At 39.1% G+C, this 17,103-nt stretch overlaps 2 protein-coding genes across 4 annotated transcripts; one reads left to right on the top strand and one right to left on the bottom strand.

Moving 5' to 3' along the window:
- Positions 1-2,706: 2,706 nt before the first annotated feature.
- On the bottom strand, positions 2,707-10,868 carry LOC111326047 (peroxisomal biogenesis factor 3). 3 transcript variants are annotated; one of them, XM_088736246.1, is made up of 4 exons: positions 10,164-10,868; positions 6,891-7,268; positions 5,545-5,638; positions 4,842-5,006 (listed from the first exon to the last, which is right to left on the bottom strand). In XM_088736246.1, exons 1-4 carry the CDS (start codon positions 10,744-10,746, stop codon positions 4,982-4,984), a joined length of 1,080 nt encoding a protein of 359 aa, XP_088592372.1. In that variant the 5' UTR covers positions 10,747-10,868; the 3' UTR covers positions 4,842-4,981. The 3 variants fall into 3 exon arrangements, with proteins under 3 accessions (XP_022785712.1, XP_088592372.1, XP_088592373.1); XM_022929977.2 differs by lacking the exon at positions 5,545-5,638 and having other exon boundaries at positions 2,707-5,006; positions 10,164-10,867; XM_088736247.1 differs by lacking the exon at positions 4,842-5,006 and having other exon boundaries at positions 5,592-5,752.
- A 2,449-nt stretch (positions 10,869-13,317) lies between these two features.
- Positions 13,318-16,046, top strand: LOC148722206 (uncharacterized). The gene has a single exon (XM_088737015.1). The coding sequence runs from the start codon at positions 13,434-13,436 to the stop codon at positions 16,044-16,046; it is 2,613 nt and encodes an 870-aa protein (XP_088593141.1). The 5' UTR covers positions 13,318-13,433.
- Positions 16,047-17,103: the final 1,057 nt, after the last annotated feature.

Here is a 17,103-nt window from a genome sequence, read left to right as displayed (position 1 = left end):
TTTTTGTAGACGGTAGAGACAAAATATAATTTCCGCGTAGATTATAGGATACAGACCAGAAACTAAACATATTCTTTAGATAGCCTGGATAGCAGTTGAAAAACAAGCTCTTGTACAATATAATTAAGAAAGTCTGAAGGCGTCTTTTTATACAGAGGTTTGGAGTTAACTTTGCTAAGTAGAGAGTCATAGGGAGAATTATAATCCTGCAAGATAACTCTAAGAATTCGCTTGTTTAAAGTATCTATCTTCTCAGTACTACACGCAGCACAAAAGTGCCATACAGACGAACAATAGTTAAAATGTGGCATAATAAAAGCCTTATACAATCTTAGTAGAGTATCTTTAGAGATAAGTTTACGAAATCTTAGCATTACTTTGAACTGGCCATTTATCTTCTTACAAATAGTTGATATATAATTATCAAAACGCAACCTATTGTCAATATTTATTCCAAATATATCCAAAGAATCTTTTAATGGAGAAGAGAAGGAGTGGCCTGTTTTTCCCAAGACTATAGCCTGGTGTTTTGTCTTTAGTTATCTGCTGTCAACCGATCAGATGCGGGTAATTGCCCCCCCCCCCCCTTAAAAAAAAAACCAGCCAGCTGTAATTTTTGAGGAAGCAAAGATCATTTTCTTTCAGCATTTTATTTTGATTCGTAAACTAATTTATAAAGGAAACTAGAGTATGATTTTCTTTTCAAACGGGACTTTGGAGACTTTACACCAACGTGACTTCTGCAAGGCCTTTGCCAGTACGAAATGGTAGGGACAAGGCAGTTCTAAGTCTTCTCAGTCCTGTTATATTCTAATTCTGCAGCAACTTTTGAGTTGTTAAAGGTAGCTTTTTAGATTAAGGTGAAATATTGCAAAGAATCGCATCATTAAATAAAGTCTCGCATTCTGATTGGTTATCGATGCGAGGTATTAAAGCGTGGAATTGCGAGTTGAAAACGAGGCTAAGTAATATTTTTTTGCATCTACGTATAAATAACTTGAAAACCGATATCGTCGGATTTCGCGTGCCATGAATTTTCCTATAGAATTCATTACGCCTACCGGCGATACGTGAGAGATGTCGCACGTAAGTGTTACTTCCTGATTAGTTGCCACATGTCTCTTTGAAAGTCATTATTGTGAGTCTTTTTTGTGATGCGCCGTCTGGATCACGCGGGCGGAACGGTTAACTATGATTACATGGTACTTTTGGCCCCATTGCAATTATGTGACTTGAAATAAGCGTCACTTTTTAGTAACACTAATTTCTTTCATAAAAGTCAGTATCTTATCTATCTATCGCCCTGAACAAGTCAGTCAGACGAAGGTTATAAAGTATCTTTCCACGAGAATCCCGCCATCGTCATCGACTCAGCGCATTAGATTTAGAAGTATCAAATTTCTTATGTTTTAACAGGTTTTTGCTTTGACCAAGAACGTAGCTGTTGATGTTATAGACACAACCAAGAAAATCACCGAACAGCTAAATACCTTCGATGTCACTTAATTACATATTACGTCACTATGTTACCCTGCAACTGACAATATTTAACTGGGGGCATCCAGAATATTAAAAGTAACATAAACAGCCGGTTCTTCTTTCTAATATACCAAGAAAATAAGCAATTTAATAAGCACTTTTCGATGCGATGAAAGACAATTATCCAGCATAATTTTCTGATCCTAGTAATTCATAGCTAATTTCATAATTCCATACCCTGAAAATGCACATTCCTAGATGTCTTGCAAAATTCTCAGTATTGAACACAGAGACTGACAACTTACGGGTCTGAAGGGTTAGCAGTCTACTCGCCCGGTTGGCGCCCAGGCTTGCGCGATATTTGTGACATGTGACAACTTCAGTCTGTGTCCAATCCGACCTACTCTGATGAGCTTTTGACAAAAATGGGAAATGGTCACAGCCTGGGAATGCAGTCACTAATTCAATTACAAAAAACCTTCAAAACTGATATAGCATTAAAGTACACAAGGATTTGCTCTCTTTTGCATTTCAAACAGGAAAAAAACTTGTGCATCTTATGCTGTAATGAAATTTTAGTGAAAAAAAAAATCCTCCGTTTTCTCTTCCCATTCTCTTCTTTCGTGCCTTTTGAAAGAGCTATTTCTCTAACCATTTTTAGTGCATTAACGCAGTTGGGTAGGACTAGAACGGAACATATGAACCATGCGAGTAGTCCACCCAAGGGGAGGACATCCATCGAACAGTAATCTCGTGCGTGGGAAATTAACGTCTCCTACCCCCTAACCCTGTAGGAGACGGGACCTCCATTTATTCGCCCCTATCCGAGAAGACTAGAATATCTAACCATTTCTTGATGTTATAGAAAGGTAGCATATTCTTCTCAATTATTTTAAGACCTTGAGCACAGCAGTCCAGCGCTTTATCCATTGAGCTAACCGGAAGGTGGTTATCTCAATCTTGCAGCTGAGCGCGTTTCTTATAGAATTTCAGGCTCTCCACAAATGATGTAAACAGTCTCAGAAAAAAAAAAAAGCTAATAGAGTTAGAGTAGTGGTGATCCTTCAGGGTACTAGAATCTTTGAAATAAAAATGAGGAACAAGCCCACTAACAGATGCATGCATACATTTTTTTAAACAAAAAAATATTTTGTTATTCTCAGGATTATCACATTGATTCTAAATACCATAAAATTGAATTATTAGGATGTCATTACTCACTCAGTGTCTAGCTGCTGACATATCATTTTATTTTCTGCCAGTGAGACAACAATTTTTGACATGCCCATGGTAAAATATGGGATAATGAAACTATATATTACATCATTTCCAATCTACAAGTATTAAATAATCAAAACAACATATGGACAGAACTTAACTCCTCAACAGAAATCTTTTCAGATATAAAGAGAACCTTGAGTCTCACATGTTAAACTTATCATAGCCTTCTGAACCCCTGCCCTCCCCCCACAGACACACCTCTATAAATAATAAACGCATAATATTTATGCAGTAAATGGTTTGAACCCGGGGGTAACATGTGAAGGTGTAGTCTGATCGTCCGGGTGAGTGTAGTCCTGAGAAGGACTGTTGTCGGTGGTAGTGACTGACGTTTCGACAACCTGTGCGGAAGTCATCATCAGAGTCAAGTGAATGATTGTTGTCAGTAGAATGTTCTTATTCCAGTTCGTGTGAAATGATCGGTTGGTTTTGCCGTGATGTTATTGGCTGTAAGACTCAAGTGACGTAAGTCAGTCGTGATTGGTCTGTTTCGATCTGTCGGTAAAGTTAGGTCGTTCTTTTTCGGTCGTTTGTGATGTTTATGTCGTGAATGAGTCGTTTGTATGGAGCGGGTAGTTGTTGACATCTGTTTAGGGGAGTCTGTTCTAAGTTAGTAAACCAGCTTTCCAGAGTCAGTCGTTGAAAATAGTCAGTGCTGTAGGTTAGGCATTGCGCAGAGTCCCAGTCAATGTTGTGGTTGGTAAGTCGATGGTGACGTAAGACGACCGACTTACGTCACTTGAGTCTTACAGCCAATAACATCACGGCAAAACCAACCGATCATTTCACACGAACTGGAATAAGAACATTCTACTGACAACAATCATTCACTTGACTCTGATGATGACTTCCGCACAGGTTGTCGAAACGTCAGTCACTACCACCGACAACAGTCCTTCTCAGGACTACACTCACCCAGACGATCAGACTACACCTTCGCATAATATTTATGTTCACCAACATAAGACGCACCGTCATATTTAAAGTCCAAGTAAATTATAGCATAAGTCACCTTTCATAATTCAATTAAAATCATCCTTAATCCTTCTGTCAATCATCTATCACAGTAAACTTAAAACAGTCATTGCACAATACTGACAGAAATTTGCAGGGAAGCTTTGCTCTTATGGAAGCCTCTGAGGTATATCCAAGTGTAAGCAATTGGTTTATGACTGAGTTAGAACAATTTTGGTTGTATGAATTGATTCCCATTGCTTATAACCCATGTTACATTATTTTTGGGATGCCTGTGTGTACACGGAGGCATGTATGAATCACAGTTGAACACCTGTATTAAGGTGCACTGTATTAAGCAGTCACCCTCTGTTAAGTGATTGATTGTAAAAGTCCTAAATTTGTTTTCCCTTAATCACTGTAATTTTCATCTCTATTAAGCAGTCATGGTCACCTCTGAGTGAGTCCCAACTCTGCCTGTTTGTTTTGTCATCCACATGTATTGAACGTTCACTTTTAAAGGTGGAACCACTCAAATAAAACTAAGAATAATCTTTCAACTAAAATAAGAGTAGTATTTTTGAGTAAGTGCTTCTGGTGGTCAATTGTGGGATAAATTGCATTTTTATCATTTTTTATATTACCCTTATTCTGTTGAACCTGAGTGTGTGGAGTAGACACCCCACCATTCCCTGAGGATGACTGGCCAATAAAAGTTTGACTGTATCTAAAGTAAGAAGAAGTATGAAGTTTTCCACTCTTGAACCAAATGGATCTGAGAACCAAATACATTTAACAAAACTTTTGGTTGATTTTGCAAATTGAACAATTACAAAACCATGGGTTAAAATTAGAAATAAAACACAGTGTGCAGAGACTTCTATTCCTTGTTAATGCATTTACAGCAGTACCTTCAGAAGACTGAGTTCTCTTTAGGGAAAAGAAAGGTTAAAAAAGTGTTGTAACTATATCCTCACGTGATCGATCCTTTGCTGCTTATATCAAACCCTGTCACACATGAAGAAATCTACAGTCTGAGGTCTGGAGGCCTGTCCTAAGTCCGTATGGCCAGCTGTGATGTTTTGTAAACATCTAATCCACTTCAAAGCTGAATGCTTCATAAACATTTGCTGCAAAGTCTCTTGCAGATCCAACCTTGAACAAGTCTTGGAAGTAGTTGTTATCTGAGTCACACAAGATGTGGTTAATCTGTCCATTGATAATAGGAATGATTTTGGCCAGTGGGAGATCAAGGGTTGGTTCAAGTTCAACACCTCCAACAGCACCAAGTTCTGTTGAAAATGTTTGGTATAAGTTCTACAAGTTTACAACATTACAGTCAAACTAAGTGAAGCATACCCCTCAAGATTACATTAATGAATTGATCATTTGGATATTGAACCCACCAGTCATTTCAAGAATGCAATAATGAATTGATTATTTGATTATTGAACCCACTAGCCATTTCACGAATGCAATAATGGATTGATTATTTGAATATTGAACCCAATAGCCGTGTCCGTTTTGAAAAGGTGCGGATCATTGTTCAAATTAGAAGTCAACTTCTGAAGTCCAATAAGATTGCTCTATTTGATGAGGAATTCTGAAAATGAACAAACTGCACTGTAAAAACACTGAGAAATCAGTCCATTGCAAATATTAATGAAATAAAAAGTCTTGCGATGGCTTCGCCCATAAACTATTTCATTTGACCATGAATACACACAAGAATTTCTACAAGTTCGTCAAGATGTAAATAAGCGAAAAAAGCTCTTGATAACATTCCATTTACAACATTTACAAGAAGTTCTACACAACACTCGAACTCACCTTTCCTGCCATGTCTGACGCCATTCCGATACATCACCACGTGTTCGCATAATCCAATCAGAAATGGACTTCTGATTTGAACAATGATCCGCGCCTTTTTAAAACGAATACGGCTATCGGGTTCAATATTCAAATAATCAATCCATTATTGCATTCTTGAAAGGGTTAGCAGGTTCCATGTTCAAATATTCAATTTGTTATTGCACGCCTGAAATGATTCGCAGGTTCAATATTCAAATAATCAAATCATTAATGTAATCCTGAGGGATACAGTTCACTTAGTTTGACTGTAAGATTTTCATTAAACCTTGTTTAATCTGAAATAATCAGAATTGACCATGACCTGTTTGCTCACAGGACTAATTGCATGTAAGAGTGATTCAGGAGTACACTTATAAGCAACTTGGCCATAGTGATTATTTCTCTTACATAATGCTATCTTATTTCACTGTCTGAGATTGGTCTTGATTGACTAATGACTGAAAACTGATTTCAAAAGGCACAAAAACTGAAACAAAAAGGAAAGGATCTTTCCTGCCGTTTTGAAAACCGCTCTATTGATTTCTAAGTTTAAGACCAAAAGTAATTCACTCTAGATCGGAGTACAAGTATACTCTAACTATGATGCTGATGCAACTGAGCTACTCGAGTTTTTAGGGTGGAAAAATCTTGCACGCCAGCAGGAAATCCATAATACCACCCTGATGTTTAGATGTCTGCATGGGCTAGCTCCAGGGTATCTGTATTCAAAGTTTACGTGGCATGACTTTGCTTATGACCTCAGGGACTCTGAAAATAAGCTCAATGTTCCATTACCGCACACTAATTATTATAGAAAAAGCTTTAGCTACAATGGTGCCACATTATGGAACAGTCTACCAGCGATATAAGGAACACAGAGTCTCTGGGGGTATTTAAATGTAAGATCAATGACATTCTTTACGTCTAATGCACGGCATTCACAGAAAACAGCTTTAGCGTTACAGTATGTAGTTTGAATTTTAAAAATCTTAGCCCATGTGATATGTATTTTTATGGGCTGATGAATTGATCATGTTTAAATAAAGATTACATTACATTACAAGTAAAGATTACATTACATTACAATAATGGGGTGACCATAAGAGCTGTAGGATAAATTTGTGTTGTGGATGGGCAGTATGATGTAATCGCATTTCAGAAATTTAGTGGTTCAAAGTACATGAAGTTATTGTCAGTTACATCAAACAGTACCTCCTGGCTACTTTAATATATTAAATGTTTACTCTAGTTTTGTGAACTTAATACTATACATGATATTATATTACATGTCTATTATAGAAGCCTGTAGAGGCTTATGAACTTACCTAACTCCTCAGCTTGAAAGAAGGGAATCATACTGTGCAAAACATGAGCAAAGCCAGCATCTAGACACGTCTTTAACACATACAGACAATCCTCACTTTCCAAAATATCGAGAGTTTCTCCTATTAAATCCTTGAAATTGTCATCTCCTTCCTTACCAACTGTATCACACAAACTCTCAACATCTGTGGGCAGCATGAATTTTGTGAGTGGTCTCATGTGACAACCATTTTTAGCTGGCTGGTTTGGGGCATCGTGTAACTTGCTATTAATGGGTAAACTGTGCTTTGGAAACTCCATTGACTGTCGTATGTGGTTGATGAGTCGTGTAAGTTCGACAAGGCTGAACTTTTCTTTCAATGATATCTCACCTAAAATATCTGTTAAACAAGGTGAATAAAATCATGAAAAAATAAAGTCACTTAGCTACAGCAGAGAGCAAAGTTTAATCTTAATAATCAGCACTTCAGCATCTCAGTCTATCATTTGAAATAAAATTGTGAAAAAATAAAGTCACTTAGTTACAGCAGAGAGCAAAGTTTAATCTTAAAGTGCACCTAAACCCAAAAATTTTTTTTCGCTTAACAAAATAAGCGTATTCTTTGGAGTATTTCTGTGCAAACATTCTTTTATTTGCTCAAATCCTCAATTGTCTGAGCCCAGTCAAAATACCGAAAATCGGCCGCCATCTTGCCCCATGGCCGAGTTTAAAGAGGAATGGCTCTGCCGGGTAATGTGACGTCAAATCGAGAACACGAAAGTCTGCATTTCACACATTTTCGCTTGTTTGGGAAGATTATAGTCGATTTTGTCCGAAAACATGCCGACTAAGTGTGTCGTAGGAGGATGTAGCAACGTGCGAAATTTGCAAGAGGGTACCACGCTTCATACATTCCTCATACAACACACCTGGTTGGCATATTTCGGACAATATCGACCACAACCTTCCCAAACAAGTAAAAATGTGTGAAAAGCAGACTTTCGTGTTCTCGATTTGACGTCACATTATCCGCTAGAGCCATTCCTCTTTAAACTCGGTCGTGGGGCAAGATGGCGGCCAATTTTCCGTATTTTGACTAGGCACAGAAAATTTAAGATTTAAGCAAATTAAAAAATTTTTGCACAGAAATACTCCAAAAAATAAGCTTATTTTGTTAAGCGAAAAAAAATTTTTGGGTTTAGGTGCACTTTCACAATCAGTGCTCTATCGATTGAGCTAACCAAGAGGTTAGCTCAGTCGATAGAGCGATGGACTGTTGTGTGGGAGGTCAAGGGTTCGAGCCCCGGCCGGACCAACACTCAAGGTCTTAAAGTAACTGAGAAGAATATGCTGCCTTTCTATAGTTCATGAAGAAATGGTTATATATTCTAGTCTTCTCGGATAGGGATGAATAAATGGAGGTCCTTTCTCCTGCAGGGTTAGGGGTAAGAGACGTTAATTTCCCACACACGAGATTATTGTGTGATGGATGTCCTCCCCTGGGCTGGGATGGGTGGGTTTACTGGGCCCTCAGTAATTGGCACACGCTGTTGCGGTGTCCCTGCCTGTCGGCGAAGCTAATAAACTAAACTTCAGCATCTCAGTGTATCATTTGAAATAAAATTGTGAAAAAATAGTCACTCAGCAACAGCAGAGAGCAAAGTTTAATCTTAACAAGCAGCACTTCAGCATCTCAGGGTATCATTTGATATACTATGAATAGTCCCTCCTTTTCAGCAAAGTCAATTGTGCAAGTGAAAAACTCAGTAAAAAAAAAGAAATTTATGTTAGTTTGCCACTGGGAGTTCTTGCAGTGAGGCACTCAATAATTAAGGACCACAGACTCAGCCAAAGAGTTTGACTTCTGCACTACACTCACACTACAAAAATATGATTGGCTATTGGCAGGAAATCTGTCAACAAGCTGTTATACATGTCAACAGTCCAGATCAATCACAGGTGATAATTTCCAGAGTGTTTATCGTGGTTTCTGACCATTCCTTCCCTGAAACCAGAGCATACTGAGACACTTGAAGTTCATATTGCTGAAAACAAGGCCAAAGCCAACCATCATGTGTTTGTTAAATTTCCAGAGGTTATTTGAGAACTGTGACCAGCAGCCCACCTCAACCAATTTCTAAGTGTCAACATCCATGACTCTGTATTCTGAGCCCAGCATATGTTGAACATTAGACATGAGATTTGTAAAGCACTCTGGGATTGCCAAGAGCAAATCACAAGCAGAAACATGGCAAAATTTGTTCACTGATGGTTCCTATCCCAGCCTGCCCTTCCCAACTATCTTCTTAGAAGTTTTGTTCATGAGACTCATCCCCAATGAAACATTTCGCAGATTTCTAGTTTATTGTGCACCTTGAAATTTTAGATAATCTAGTTCTACAATATCAATTGTGTGGTGCAATGACATAAAGATTGATTGGGAATTAACCTAAGAAATACCATCGATTACACCTTATTGAGATTAAAATTTGACGCCTGAAAATCACTCAGCTGTGCAAGGCCAAACTCTTCAGCTTAGTCTGTAGTCCCTAATTTAAGAGCACCTCACTCCAAGAGCTCCCTGCTGTGTGCTCACATCAATTTTTTCACTGATTTTTTTTTCTTGCATAACACATTTCACTGAAAAGGAGGAACTGTTTATAGTCTTGTCATCTAACTATTTGAAAAGAGATTCACACATTGACATAACAGCTTTTGAAAATTATCATATAGTAGATTACTTTTTCATGTATCAGCTTCACATCCGTATTTTCCTCAGTCAACTAGAAAAATTCAGCAACCCATAATAATTGAGAAGTGTTTTACGACACAATGCAAAAGGAACCTGGCAAATTAATAAACTGAACAAAAAGTGACCTTAGTGATGGTATACTGACATCTCCATCAACAAGAAAACATCACATGGAATAATTGTGCCACACCAATCATTTGCTAAGTACCACACTGGTACTTAGCAAATATTGGAAAAGATCAGCTGAAAAGCATGCATAAGGTAATAAGGTAACTGGTGATGAATTTATTAATTGCATATTTTCCATCAATCAGGCTACTGAGGGAATGTATTGCAATAGTATTACATTTACTGTAAATATAAACCTTCCCAGGAAAGAACTTGGGCGAATGAAATCCATTTTTAGTGCCCTTTCGAAAGTTGTAAGTAATTATAGCTATACGTGTAAAAGGACCAATTTATAGTTCTCTTCTCTGATCATGATCTTCCTTGACAGCTTAAAAAGAGGTAAAAAATTAGAAGACCAATAAACACTAGTTTTACCTTCTACAGTTCTCCTGATTTTTTCAATCAAGAAATCCAGTCCATCAGCCATCAGGTATCTGACCACAGCAAGGTATCTCTTCTGCAGTTCTTCAGCAATGTGTACTTTCTTTTCATTTTTTCCATTTGAGGCTTCCCCTGTCATCATCAAGCTATCTAAATACAAGTACCCCCCAACAATGTTCAGCTGCACTCTTAGGAACACAAACAACATGCATGATGAGTACACGGAAGCTATAGTACGAGTAAAACTCATAACTTTCAGTTGTTCCCAAAGTTCTAACTTGTTGGAGGGCCGTTCACGAAGGTTTCCGGTTATTATCTCGCAGTTTAGCTTCTCCATCAATACATCACGTAAATTCGGCACTAAGGAGAATAACGTAATGGCACAAGTCCTCTGATTACTCTCAAAATGGTGTTGCTTTCTTGCCTGTTCGACGTATTCCATTTCTTGTTGTCTTTGCCATTCTGCAAGACGCCATCTTGCATAGCGACTAAGCATGTAAACTCCACCCACAACCGCTCCAGTGATGAAAAATTTCCTTTTGTGCCGTCGAAGGAAACCTTTGATGGTTTCCCACATATTAATATTTCTATAAATTAAAGAAGAGCTGATAATCAACTGGACAATCAGACTACATCGCTCACTGTCCGGACGATCTCGTGCTCCGTTTGCTTGGAACGCGGAGTAAGCGCTTTGTACGTCATGAAATCAACAATGAAGTGTCAGGTTAACTTTTATGTTACAACCTCACCATGCTTTCTCATCTTGGATTATGCTTTTAGCGCAGATTTTTCCATATTGGACGTACAGTTTGAAAGTTGGGGAGCATCACTCAGGGTATATCTTCGGATACTCCCTAGCATTTATCAGGGTTATTCGGTCACGTGATCAGCAACAAAAATATTTGTTGGATCAGAAATATTTTTAGTTTATGTAATGACCAGTCCTTAACTTAATGTGAAAAAGATATTATGCTTTACGAACGATAAATATATAATTTGGAATTGTTTTGCATCTTATTTTTAAGCATGCAATAAAAAAGAGCAACAACTTTTATTCAAAAAACGAGCATAATGGCGGTCGGTCAGGCGTGTTGGTCGCTCCGTTGGTTTAGCGGCTTTTTTTATTTCTTTTAGTGTTGTTTAGCCGATTTAAACAGTAATCCATGGTATCTACATCAACACTGCTCTATGTGGGGAATAGACAGTCCGAAACTCCTCTGATAGAGGGTGGAAGAACACTTCGCTCCGTTTTCGTTCACCCATCCCAACGACGGCCATGTTTTATCCCAAAGATACTCGAGCTTTGCAAGCAGTCTGGTGTTGCTCTTTGTCTAATCTACTTAGCTGGTGACCTTGAACTTAATCCTGGGCCTGCAGCGAGGAATGTGTGTGGCATATGTAGAAAGATTATCAATAAAAATCAATCTTCAGCGGACTGCTCGGTTTGTTTAAAGTCGATCCATCTTACATGCTTTGGGCTTGACTTAAATTTTAACAAATCCTGTACTAGTAGTTTGTGCACCTCTCGGAATCATTCTACTAATGAAATTGAGAACAACTTGGAAGACAATGGCCTATGTCTATCACAGAAGTTAAGTAGACCTCTCAACCTCAAAACACCAAAAATCTGGAGACTGATGTAAAAAAATCTGGAGATTGGCCGACCGGCAGACAAAACCAAGTAAACACAGGTTGTTAAATCAAGAGAAAGTGTTTTTTGTCCTGCTCATAATTTACTTAAACATGTGTGGACCTTAACAACACAGAAATAAACTTTCAATAGAACAGTCATCAGGTTCATCAATTGCCGCCATTTTGATAACGTGTCGTGTCAAAATGCGAGAGATTGGTTATGATGACCTAATTTGGAACAGGTGTTCTATATCTGGTCATGGACGACTCACGGTGTTGCCAGCAAACAGACGGATGAAGAACGTAAAAAGCTTGGTTTGTTATGGATTTGCACAGAATTGGCACAAAAAAACTCACCTCTAGCAAGCCAAAAATGAAATTATACAAAAAAATTATCCTTTCAGCTTGCGCCTCTATTTATCGTGAGATTTGTCTGTCTCGTCGTGAGACCGTGAGATTGAACTGAAAATCGTGAGTCTCACGACAAAATCGTGAGACTTGAGAGGTCTGCAGTTAAGTGACATCTCAGCAATCAGGAGTCTAACTGGTAGGATTGATGAATTGCGTCTCATCGCTTCCGAACTACGCTCGACTAAGTCTACAGTTTATTAGTTTCTCTGAAACCTGGACACAGGAAGATATTGCGGACTCTGAGCTTGAGATTCCTGGCAATAAACTTTTTCGCTGAGAGGAGCTAAAGGGGGTGGCCTTGCAGTGTACGTAAGAAATGGTGTGAAAGTTATACGTAGGCCCGACCTTGAGGAATCGACTATCGAGGGTCCTTGGGTCGAAGTTTGCCCACCAAAGTCACGTAGCTTTCTAATTGGGATATTTTATAAGCCACCAACGTCTTCAAATTACGCGGTCAAACACTTAATGCCTATATTTGACAGCTGTCTTAGGCGTGCTATGGCTATGGATAAGGAGGTGATCATTACTGGCGATTTCAATAAAACGGATTGCCAAAACGGACTACAGAGTCGGACTGTAAACAACTCAAAGTGCCGGCTGCTGAGACAAGAAATCCTTACTCAAGTCATAAATCAGCCCACTTGCATCACTCAATACTCCAAAACACTTCTGGATATTATTATCACGAACTCTCCTCACCACCCATGATTAGAGAATGCAGGGTTTTGAGTTTGAGTCTGAGCGATATGGTTTTTTGCATAAGAAAGTTAAATTGGATGAAAGCTTCCCCAGAAACAAAGATTTTCAGGGATTATGCTAAATACAACCCTGCAAAGTTTTGTGAAGACCTTAGAGGTGTTAATTGGGTTGATGGTATGAATTCCTCCGGGACAGTAAATGAGAACGTCATTTGTGTTGACAAACTCTGGTGGCTGATTGTCACGCCCCGCTTATCCAGAAGCGAGTACGTGGTGTAGATAATTGTCCATGGATGACTGGCCAAATAAAGAAAGCCATTTGTCAACGTGACTACCTTTCAAAAAAGCGAGAAAATTATCCCCCGACGAAGATTGGCTTGCGTACGAATCTATGCGAAATCGTATTCTTGGTTTTCACGTGACGTCACAGCATATGCAAATTAGGCGTCCGCCATATTGGTGTCGCAAAAGCTTATTAGCATATGTCAAAATGCAGTGTTTTGGTGCATGATTCTTTAAAAGTATGTCGCGTGATTTGGACAAAATTTCTGAAAACATCAAAAAGGAAGAAAAAAAGGAAGATATTTGCAATATACCTTTAAGCGACTATGTTAAAAGACTAGAGCCACATGTTAAACAAAGGTATTTAGAAAAAATATCACTCGTGGGGATCGATCCCGCTACATTGATCTACGCAAAGTTAGATCCACAATGTTTACCACCCATAGAAGCTACAGATCTCCTGTGCTATTTGGTTATCGATACGAGTTATTACACAAAGAAACAGTTCAAAGCTTTCAAAAGCTTGGAGGCCTACAATCAGATGGTGTCGGGTTTTATTTCCAGTGTTGAAGGCAAAGTCAGAGGTGAAAAATTCGTGGTGATCGGAAAGGTGAGACATTCTCAACGAATGAATGAGCGACCATTTGCAGTTTGGATTATTACTAATAAGGAGGGAACCGTGTTATCAGCCCACTGCCTTGGTTGTAAAGCTGGACTAGCTGAGACTTGCTCACATATTGCAAGTATTTTATTTCATATCGAAGCTTCAACGAGAATTAATGAAACACTGGCATGTACGCAAGTAAAGTGCACGTGGTTGTTACCGACATATGTGAGTGAGGTTCCTTATGCTAGGGTCAAAGATATCAACTTCAAGTCGGCGAAAAAGTTGAAAGATAACTTAGATGCCTGTATTGAGGGACTATCAGAAAACTCTCCACCTTCCTTATCAGCACCTTGCACTACAAAGAAAGCTAAGGTCTCGACAGAACGGGTTACATCTGGAGGAACTGAGCTTAAACATTTCCTTGCCAAAATAAATGAGTGCAAGTTCAAACCTGTTGCCTTAAGCTTGATTGAACCCTATTCTGAACAGTTTATCATGAAAAGTACAAGTATCCCAACCATTTCTGACCTTTTTGATCCATGTAATTTTGACTTGTCATATCCAGAACTCCTAGAAAAGTGTGAAAATATTGATCTGACTATTTCAGAATCACAGGTAGAATTAATTGAGCAAGACACCAGGGAACAGGCTAAAGGAAATGCATTTTTCAGGCACAGAGCTGGGCGCATTGGTGCATCTCTGAGTTGGGCAGTAGCTCATACTAACCCTGCTATGCCATCACAATCCTTAATTAAGTCCATCTCATATCCTGATCTGTTCAAAGTTACTACTAAAGCAATCAGTCATGGCCGTAAGAATGAGAGTGCTGCAGTGAATGCTTATACCAAGACTATGCTAGAGACTCACAGAGATCTGAAAGTTGAACAATGTGGTATGATAGTGGATAAACAGCACCCCTGGATAAATGCTACTCCAGATTTTTTGGTATCATGTTCATGCTGTGGGAATGGTTGTGGAGAAGTCAAATGCCCTTACAACATTGAAAACTGTGACCTTGAAAGTTATGTGGAAAAGAAGAATTCATGTCTTGAAAACGTCAATGGAAAGGTACAGCTCAAGAGAAATCACCAGTACTTTTTTCAAGTACAGCAACAGTTGTTTATCACAGACTCTCAGTATTGTGACTTTGTTGTGTGCTCTTTTGACAATAACAATCAAACAAGGTTTTTATTGGAGAGAATTTACAAGGACATTTCACACTGGGAATCAGTTCTTCCAAAACTCACCAAAGTGTGGAGATCTTGTATCCTACCTGAAATCTTAGGAAGATGGTACACCAGGAAGCATGAAATTGCTGCACCTGTACCAGCAGGTGATATAAAGCCTGTTTGCTACTGCAGAAAACCCAAACCAGAAGAAAGCACAGTGCCTTGTCAAAACCCCAAGTGCCCATTCATTGAGTTTCACCTCTCATGTTTAGGGATATCTGATCCCTTACCCAAAGTATGGTACTGTCCAAGCTGCCAGTTACTTCCAGAATGTAAGAAAGCCAAGAGAGTTACTAAGATCAAGCCTGATTATCAAAAGAACCCTGATTTCGATGAAGCAATGAAATTACAGTCCATTTGTGTTTGCAAAGCTAAACCTGTTGTAGGGGAAAAGCTGCTGAAATGTCATAGTCAATGTCAGAGTGGGAAATTTTTCCATCTGAAATGTCTAAACTACAAGAGGATGCCCAATAACAGCAAGCTATATTGGGTCTGCAAAAATTGCAAAGTGAAGAAAAAACCTGCAGACAAGTCTTCATTAACTATTCCTACCACATGTTCTTCTTATACCACCACTACTACATGTACTGTCAATAATCCATCAGCTTCAGTTGTGTCTGGAACTGAATATGAAAGTGACAAGGACATAGAAATACCCTGTGTGACTGAAAGCAGAACAGATGACACCAAAGCCTTTTGGAGGACAATGAAGAAGATGATTCCTGAGAACAAGATCTCTGGCGGATCCAAAAATATCAATATTGACGGTGTGCTTTGTAGCGAAGCCAGTGATGGAAAGAAAATTGCTAATAGTTTCAATAATTTTTTGGCTTCAGCCGCTGTACGCGTTCAGCGGACTCTCGGTAGTGTCTCTTTTAAAAAAGGAGGCTTTGATCGAAAACTTAATGGATCAGTGCCAAATATTAAATTTGCTTTGGTGAATGAGTCGCTGATTGTTGATAAGATACTTCTAGGTCTCAAAGCAAGCGAGGCGAGTGGTCTAAATCTAAATGTCTAATCTGCAATGGGCAATACAGCCCATCTTCAGCAGATATACCCACCCATCTCATCATGATTCGAGGGGAGGACATCCACCACACAGTGATCTCGTGCGTGGAAATTAACGTCCCCTACCCCTAACCCTGCAGGAGACGGGACTTGCGGTTTATTCGTCCTTATCCGAGAAGACTACAATATCTATCAATTTTTTGATCTTAATATGAAAAGGTAGCACATTCTCCTCAGTTACACATTTTAAGACCCTGAGTGTTGGTCCGGATGGGGCTTGATCCGAACCCTCGACCTCCCGCACAACAGTCTGGCGCTCTACCATGCAATTGAGCTAACCAGGAGGCGGTTAATATATCTAATATAGCTAACCAGGAGGCGGTCTCGACAATATATGTCCGCGTATGTTGGAGGATGCTGCAGTGGTTGTTGCTAGGCCGCTGACTCGAACTGTAAATGAATCATTGTCGCAGGGAACAGTTCCAAGTGAGTGGAAGTACGCAAAAATAATCCCACTGTTCAAGAAAGGACTGTCTATCGATATGGATAATTATCGTCCAATTTCGGTTTTACCAGTCGTGTTTAAAGCCGGTTGGAGAGGGTTGTGCATCATCAACTATTTAGCTTTCTAAACGAACATAAGTTGCTCAGCCAGTGTGGCTTCAGAAGGAACCACTCAACTGAATTTGCCGATATTGCCTTTTCAGATTACATCCGGCGTGGAATGGACCTCCGATTGCTCACTGGGGCGGTATTTCTTGACTTCCGCAAGGCATTTGACTCTGTTGATCACGAAATACTTATTAGCAAACTAGAGTCAAATGGACTTAAAGACTGAGTTAGACTGGTTCCGAAACTACTTGACAGATCGAAAACAACTCGTGAGTTTTGGTAAAGAAATATCTGATCCTTGTCTCATTACATCGGGTGTCCCTCAAGGTTCAATCCTTGGCCCTTTACTCTTTGTCGTTTTTGTCAATGACCTTCCTATAGTTTGAGAGTGATGCTAGATTCTGATGTACGCTGACGATACACTGAGTTATGTATTTCGCCGCTGGTAACGCCCA

This window comes from Stylophora pistillata, chromosome 10 (genome assembly GCF_964205215.1).
Source record: "Stylophora pistillata chromosome 10, jaStyPist1.2, whole genome shotgun sequence".
NCBI classification, from domain to species: Eukaryota; Metazoa; Cnidaria; class Anthozoa; order Scleractinia; family Pocilloporidae; genus Stylophora; species Stylophora pistillata.
This window is presented reverse-complemented; position numbering and strand designations above follow the sequence as displayed.

Excerpts from the sequence above, each read along its gene's own strand:
- LOC111326047 (XM_022929977.2), bottom strand. The coding sequence starts at position 10,746 with ATGTGGGAAACCATCAAAGGTTTCCTTCGACGGCACAAAAGGAAATTT. Across the intron at positions 7,269-10,163 it reads AATCAGGAGAACTGTAGAAG|ATATTTTAGGTGAGATATCA; the intron begins GTAAAACTAGTG and ends CTTGTTTAACAG. Across the intron at positions 5,007-6,890 it reads CTTTCAAGCTGAGGAGTTAG|AACTTGGTGCTGTTGGAGGT; the intron begins GTAAGTTCATAA and ends CATTTTCAACAG.
- LOC148722206 (XM_088737015.1), top strand. The coding sequence starts at position 13,434 with ATGTCGCGTGATTTGGACAAAATTTCTGAAAACATCAAAAAGGAAGAA.